At 36.7% G+C, this 8047-nt stretch overlaps 1 protein-coding gene across 3 annotated transcripts; it reads left to right on the top strand.

Annotated features, from left to right (window-relative positions):
* Positions 1-2539: 2539 nt before the first annotated feature.
* On the top strand, positions 2540-4665 carry LOC120425374 (transmembrane protein 192-like). 3 transcript variants are annotated; one of them, XM_039589883.2, is made up of 6 exons: positions 2540-2694; positions 2905-3002; positions 3153-3292; positions 3600-3732; positions 3792-4318; positions 4386-4665. In XM_039589883.2, the coding sequence occupies exons 2-5, from the start codon at positions 2967-2969 to the stop codon at positions 4296-4298; spliced, it is 816 nt and encodes a 271-aa protein (XP_039445817.1). In that variant the 5' UTR covers positions 2540-2694; positions 2905-2966; the 3' UTR covers positions 4299-4318; positions 4386-4665. The 3 variants fall into 3 exon arrangements, with proteins under 3 accessions (XP_039445817.1, XP_039445816.1, XP_052562016.1); XM_039589882.2 differs by having other exon boundaries at positions 3792-4665; XM_052706056.1 differs by lacking the exon at positions 2905-3002 and having other exon boundaries at positions 2548-2694; positions 3792-4665.
* Positions 4666-8047: the final 3382 nt, after the last annotated feature.

Raw genomic sequence — 8047 nt, 5'->3', positions numbered from 1 at the left:
GTTGTATTCTCTGCAACTTTTGGCCGCTGATTCAACGGCAATGGCTGTAGATTTTGTTGTCGATCCTTTCTCGAAATGAACCAGGTACAGTTGATCACGATACTTGATGTCCTTTTTGTGTCTCGTCATCTTGAAGACTTCGATCACGTTCAACTTAAGAGTTTTTATCTCTTTTTTCAGCACATTCACATCCATGTCGTACAGGCCTCGGAGGACCTATTTCATGGGGCGTTTATTTGGAACGTCATGGCTGTAGTATTCAATCTTTGTGTTGTTCAGGAAATCCCGAACGTAGTTGTAATCCTTTCTGCTAGGTAGCAGAATTTTGAGTCCATCAGCACACAAGCGAATGGAAGCTCGTAAAGCACCAGATTTGATAAACCCGGTCAGCCACTTGCGCACCGAATCCGATGACGATGTTTTCACAAAAATGGGTGGTAACTTTTCCCGTCGTTCAAATTCTTCCTTCTCCCTCACGTCCACAGGGAGGGTAGCGAACTGGTTTCCAGACGAATTTTGAACTTCCTTGCTCAAACTGTCTGGCTTTGCAGGTAGCGCTTCGGCATTCTTTAGCTTCTTCAAATCTGCCGATCCTGTTGATGACGACCGCATCTTTTTCTTGCCGTGAGGCATTTTTTGTACTTTTTAGCACTTTTTTTGGTGTGTGAGGGACGCATGTCTAACTCGCAAAGAAATAAATTTACACGATGCGTCTCGCCGTTGCTCTTTGCGAGGCAAGGCCTGCTTCGATCGTGTTTGGCCTGCGTCGTTGTTTCCTGCGAGAAAAGAGGAAGAAAAAGGTGTTTTACTCAAATGCCACTTATTTATCATTATATACGCGCTGATCCCTGTTTTGCCTGATGCGATTGGAAGTTTAAAGATAGTTCGAGAATCCGTCTGGTTCTTGTTCTATGTTTAGGCGGGGCCAGACAATGCCCAATGACCTCGGAATTGGGCCGCTAGGATCTCTGCCATTCTGAAATGGGTCATTGGAAGCAGCGCGAGGGCTGTCACCACCTAATACCCGGGGCTGAGATAAGCTGTACCAGCATAACCCAAGTCTGATACAAATTATTCTTTCCCATAATTTCACTGCCGGCCAGCGGCTATTGGATTGGACCACACAAAGACATAAATTTATTTTTTTTAAATTGATTAAAAATTTCATTTTAAATCTTTTGCTGCCGTACAAAGGGTAATTGTAGTCAAAAAATAAACTTAATTGTTGTGAACACAATTTTTGGCTTGATTTATTTGTCCAATTTAAAAAAAAGCAAAGCACTCCACCACAGACAAACAGACGGGACACTCGAGTGCCGGACCATCGTCCTTCAAAAACGGTTATTTCAAATGCAATTTTGTTTCGGCATTCACTCACCCGGCGCTGATGGCGCTGCTGTCGTGACAGCTCACCCGTCTTTTCTCAGTGTGTGTGATGCGTGTTTTTGTTTTTAAGTTGAGCGTGAGCACGTGCGAGGCAGCAAACGAGAACACAAAAATTTATGGAATTCAGGAAATCTAACGGTGAATCACAATCCAGGCTTTGCAGGAAAAGGTTGGGGCAGCCTTGGCCATAGCCTCTTGCCCCAATATTAACCCGGTAGGCCTGTTCAACTGCCTGCCGATGTCAAGGCTCCTGCTGAGGTGTCCACTACTGCGGAGGAGTCATCTCATTCGGAGCAACCTGCTTATCCTTCGTGAACTGCTGCTCAGATTGCTGCTGCTGGTCATCCTTTTGGCCTTTTACCAATGTTGCGCCACTCAATCTTTTTTCCACAATTAAGTTTCTGTGGTTCTGTTTCAATATAAATTTAACGGCAGCATTTTTTGGAACCTTTGCCTTGCTTTTATTGTTTGGCGCAACTTAACGGAACTGATTCACCGGCATCTTTGACGTTGATTTTTGTTTTTTGCATCGGGTACTGACGATCAGCATCAACAAAATTATGTCAGTCAGCTGTTGATGTTTACAATCGTTAAGGCTTGATTGTCTTACGCATACACTAACATGACACATGACAGTAATGGATTTGTATTGGTATGTTTGGGCTGCGCTTCGGCATCAGCTCACCAGGCAGCGCTGGCGTCGCCGTGATTTAGTGGAGTTTATTAAGGACGATGGATTTCAAAAATAATTTGTATGGAGAGTCACGTCTGTTTGTCTGTGACTCCACTTTAACGACCCCCGGACTCGCCCCCGGATCTTTTGTGGTCTCTGTTGCAGCTGTATATCATAATGGCATACTTCACAGCAGCTTGACAGAAAGTTTAACTCCATGTTGTTTTTTCAATTTCTGGATAAATTATATTTTTTTTTACGTAAGAAATGTTTTATTTTTGTTTCTGGAATCGTATACGAACTGGTAAAAACGGTAAAAACCGATCTTAAATTTTGGATAAATAAAATCCTTTATCCAGAATTCCACCCCTGCACGTACATTTGACAGTTCTCGAAAAAGCTTTGTTGTTGTGGGCTACTGATGCACTTTTCAATGCATTTGTGTTTGTTTTCTTCGTTGGATGCACTTTTTCTGTCCATCGTCGTCGTTCTTTCGCAGTCTTCGCAGGTCATCAAAAAATTAGCTCAGCTCAGCTGCTTTTGTGCGGTGTGACCTCTCCTGTTCGTTGTCTGCTCGGTGACTGTCCGTTTTGTGTTGAAATTTTGTTTCAAATCGAGCGGCTGGCTTATCACAAGTGAGTGTTTTTTTTCGTCTCTTTTTTGCTACTTTTTGCTGCCCCTAGATTTAAGTTGGTTTTAGTATTTAGCTTAAGTTAGTAGACTAGTATTTGTGTGTGCATCATCGTCGTCATTAGAACGCAACACAAAAGCTGAAAGGAAAGACGAAAAAATCCTTGAGTTGAGAGAATCTTTCTTGCTTGCATTTCTCCTGCCTTTCAAAACAGCTCATCGTCGTCGGAAGCCACAGAAAAGTCTCTCCCTCTGGTACTGCTGCCCCCGGCAGACTATGGTCAGTCTGATTAGGAACTTTGGTTCAAACACGGTGAGTCAGTGTTGCTCTTGCTTTTGCCGTTCGATTAAGTTTACTAGAATCACGTAATTGCGTTCCGGACGGAATTTGTTCGGCGATCCGCCGGGGAATGAGTCACTTCAAGCTAAAAGTCGTGTAATATCTTGTTCGATTTTTTCGCAGGGAGGTCGCTTTTTCGAGGATTCGTCTGTTGCTGTTTCCGGAATCGCCAGCGGTAGGATGGAGGACGGCCAGCTGGACCCGATACTGGCCACCGAGGATGACGACGGCTTCCGGCCGCTCAAAACGGTGCCGGCTTTTAGGTGAGTCAATCTCGGCGCTGTGGTTTACCCAGAATGCAATGGCGATGTAGCGAGTCGTCGGTGCATTTACATGTTTATTTATTGTTATTTTTTGCGTTTGAGACTTGGTGAAGATTTTCTTATCTTTGACCGAGGTTGATTGTCTCGGCTCATAGGCTTTTCTGGATTTTTTTTCGGACAAACGTGATTGAACAAAAATCCTACCTGCAAATCAATTCCATTTAAATAGCTTTGTTTATGGAAAATGTCCCGTTTATTTAAGTAACGAAGACTAACCACAAAAATCCAAATTTGTCCACCCTCACAGCTTCCACCTGCTGATTTCGACCTGCATCTCGCTGACCGGGGTCATCCTGGCGGCCACCTGGCAGGACAGTTGCCGCTGCGAAGCGTACTTCATAATGCTGTATATGCGGGCCGCCTTCTGGTTGATTACTTTCGTAAGTACGCATCAATCTATCTCACAACCCAGCTGATCAGTTTCCTTTTCTCCCCCCAGCTCATCGACCACTACGTCAAGCGCCACCACGAGAAGCTCCGGCTGGACGGGTACCACGACTTCCACCGGGCCACCACCGGCCACCGGGCCGTCCCGCTGCAGATCGTTTCCCTGTGGAACACGTTCCTGCTAGCGGTGCAAGCCCTCATCCAGCACTACTACGGCGATTCGTTCGCGGAAAAGTGCGTCGTCGTGGGTTTCCTCTCGCCGATCGTGTACATCACGATGTTCTGCTCGCTGGAAACGTTCGTGCTGGCCCTGGTCAACGGGTCGTACATCGGCAAGGTGGTGCGCTTCAACCGGACAGCGGCCCCGCCGGACGCCCTGCAGGGCAGCCGTGGCCACAGCAGCGGATCGTTGGGACTAACGCAGCGTGGACTGAGCACGACCGAACTGCTCGAGAAGCAGGCCGATCTGATCAACTATCTGAAGGACCACAACCTGAAGCTGAACCAGAAGATTATGCAGATGAATGCCGCCGTCCGGACGGTCACGTACCCGGGTTAAGCTGGGGGTGATTCCGTAAGGTAGGTCCGGTTGGTTCCCTTTTTTTCATGTCAGTGACGATTCAACAATGCCTTTCATTTTGATTAGATGAGTAAAATCATTGGACTGATCGTTTCATAAGTTGTAATTTGGCCATTCGAGAGTTGTTTAAAGGTGTCAATCGGCAATTATTGAAAAGAATTTAGTAGATTAGTAGTTAGAACTCCAGGGTTAACAGGATGGAGATGCCCTCTCGGATGAGACGTTAACAAGGCTCAGGCCCAGAGTAACGGAATGAACAAAAGAAAAAAAGCAAATATTTTTTGTTTACGAACAATAAAAGCAGTTGGTTTCAGTGTCTGTACATAAAAATTGCAAAGCATACAAATTGTGTTACTATACTGGTTAAAACGTATCCTAAAGTCCCAGAAGGAAAAAAAACATCTGGAGTTTTTTTTTTTTTTTTTGAAAAGGTCCAATGAACGAAATTTTTATTTTTTGCTTTTTGGGTGTTTTTTAATACCCCTGGCTCAAGGCGGTTTCAAAAACACTCAAATAGCAAACCCAAAAAAAAAAAAACTCCAGACATAATTTGATTGAAAAAAAGTGTTCTTGTTCGAAGGCTGGTACGGAGCTCGGAAGAAACGTAAAACTCGATATAAAAAATGCTCACGAAAAGATTTTTCTTTCAAGCGGTGCTTTTTTGCATAGGGGAAATATGCCCATTTTAAGCCTAATAAGCGGTCGTGTTTGAATGATGCTGGATATTCTGGATTGTTCCTTGAAATTCACTAAAACCAAGTACACCAACGAGTAGAGCAACTTTTTGTAAACATTTCTGTTTATTTTCACTTTTATTAAAAGTTATGCTATTCCTTTTACAAGCATTTTAATAAAAATTCAAAAATGCATTCTAATCAGTCGAGTGCATTGGGCCACGCCCATTTTTCTATTTTCAGCTTAGTTCTTTTTTTTTCTTCCAGTGCTCTTTTGGGTCTGCTTAGTGCTGCCAAAATTGATGAAATTTTAAGCGAACACTCACGAAAAGTAGCATTCATAGCGAAAGTTTCCTGGCAGCACTTGCTCACTCCAACAGTTCTAAACTTGCCTGTTCTTTATTTGCCTTCACTCCTCGCTCGGTTTTCTTCAGCCTTCGATTGGAATGGGTCGTCAAAAATCAAACGTCAAAAGACTTGGCGCGTTTGTTTTTTTTGATGGTGCTAGCTAATTATTTACATTTTTCTGGATTATTTTTCAAGTGAGTAACTAAGTAATGGTCAAAAGAACATGTTGCCGGTAGTTGGAAGCAATTTTATATCTTAAGCGCTTTGACATCGTTAGCGCAAGTGAAAAGATATTGATGGCGACTTTCGTTAAGCAGTTAACCTCTGATCTTGCGTGTGGATGTGTGTGCCATCAAAATGATGAGAATTGGTCTCGCAAAATAGAAATTATGATCAAAAGTGCATTAAATTTGCACTTTCTGGCCAGTAAATGGCATAAATTTGCGTGCTTACTCCAGGCGGTGCTGTTGCTGGTAAGTTTATAGCCTAAATAGTATTTTTGGAGCTTAAATCGAGAATCAAACTCTCCATATGACGAAGATAGGTGTTTGATTAGAAAGGGTATATTTCCCCTATTTGGCATTTTGATGAAAAAATCAAACAATTTGGACTTGTCTATTTTAATGCGACTGAGAATTACAAACGTTGAAATAATTGGGTATTCTATGTAATATAACCATTATATAATCCTGAGGCCGAACCTCAAAACGCAGAATCTTAAAACGCCGAAAATGATTTAAAAGGACAGATTTAGTTTTTAGCTCAGGATGAAGTAAACATAGGGAAAAGTTATAAAAATAATCAATAATTTTCTGGCAAAAGAAAAAATAAATAAATATATGCTTAATTTAAAAAAAATAATTTTATTTTCGAATATTGATTAAAAAAATCAGCAACTTGAAAAAATTATATTCAGAAATATTAAACCAAAAAAAAAAAAATCAGGCTTTTAAAATTAAGAAAGTTTCAAAGTTCTACAATATGCATTCATGTTTAGAAATTTAAAAAAAAAATGATTTGATTTGAGTTGGGTATTTAAAAATACATATACAGTCACTACTCAATTATTCGAAGGTTTCTATGGGATTTCGGATAATCGAATCACGGACAAAAAATATTTTTTCGTATTTTTCTAAATCTAAAATAAAAAACAAAGATTTTTTTTTCGTAATTTGATTATCCGAGTGGAATTTTTCCGAGGCCTTCGGATAAAAGAGTCTGGACTGTATTCAAAAACTAATATATTTTTTTTAATCCAATTTATAAAGTAAGAAAAATTTAAGTAAAAACAACAATTTAGACATTTAAAATTTTGGGGGTTTGAACAATTTTAAGAATTTAAGAATTTAAGAATTTAAGAATTTAAGAATTTAAGAATTTAAGAATTTAAGAATTTAAGAATTTAAGAATTTAAGAATTTAAGAATTTAAGAATTTAAGAATTTAAGAATTTAAGAATTTTGAGAATTTAATAATTTAAGAATTTAAGAATTTAGGAATTTAAGAATTTAAGAATTTAAGAATTTAAGAATTTAAGAATTTAAGAATTTAAGAATTTAAGAATTTAAGAATTTAAGAATTTAAGAATTTAAGAATTTAAGAATTTAAGAATTTAAGAATTTAAGAATTTAAGAATTTAAGAATTTAAGAATTTAAGAATTTAAGAATTTAAGAATTTAAGAATTTAAGAATTTAAGAATTTAATAATTTAAGAATTTAAGAATTTAAGAATTCAAGAATTTAAGAATTTAAGAATTTAAGAATTTAAGAATTTAAGAATTTGAGAATTTAAGAATTTAAGAATTTAAGAATTTGAGAATTTAAGAATTTAAGAATTTAAGAATTTAAGAATTTAAGAATTTAAGAATTTAAGAATTTAAGAATTTAAGAATTTAAGAATTTAAGAATTTAAGAATTTAAGAATTTAAGAATTTAAGAATTTAAGAATTTAAGAATTTAAGAATTTAAGAATTTAAGAATTTAAGAATTTAAGAATTTAAGAATTTAAGAATTTAAGAATTTAAGAATTTAAGAATTTAAGAATTTAAGAATTTAAGAATTTAAGAATTTAAGAATTTAAGAATTTAAGAATTTAAGAATTTAAGAATTTAAGAATTTTGAGAATTTAATAATTTAAGAATTTAAGAATTTAAGAATTTAAGAATTTAAGAATTTAAGAATTTAAGAATTTAAGAATTTAAGAATTTAAGAATTTAAGAATTTAAGAATTTAAGAATTTAAGAATTTAAGAATTTAAGAATTTAAGAATTTAAGAATTTAAGAATTTAAGAATTTAAGAATTTAAGAATTTAAGAATTTAAGAATTTAAGAATTTAAGAATTTAAGAATTTAAGAATTTAAGAATTTAAGAATTTAAGAATTTAAGAATTTAAGAATTTAAGAATTTAAGAATTTAAGAATTTAAGAATTTAAGAATTTAAGAATTTAAGAATTTAAGAATTTAAGAATTTAAGAATTTAAGAATTTAAGAATTTAAGAATTTAAGAATATAAGAATTTAAGAATTGTTGAATTTTAGTATTTAAAATTCATGTATTTGTGAATTTAGGAATTTAAGAATAAAGCTTAAAAAAAAAATTAAAATTAGAAAAAATAAGAATTTAAGAATTTTATTTATTTAGGTTAACGATCGTCGCTTCAAATATTTAGGGCGTCGTACGTAATAATATTTGGATTGATCTACTGAA

This window comes from Culex pipiens, chromosome 1, assembly GCF_016801865.2.
Source record: "Culex pipiens pallens isolate TS chromosome 1, TS_CPP_V2, whole genome shotgun sequence".
NCBI lineage: Eukaryota > Metazoa > Arthropoda > Insecta > Diptera > Culicidae > Culex > Culex pipiens.
Note: the sequence above shows the minus strand (reverse complement) of the source record. Positions and strands in the feature narration are given on the sequence as shown.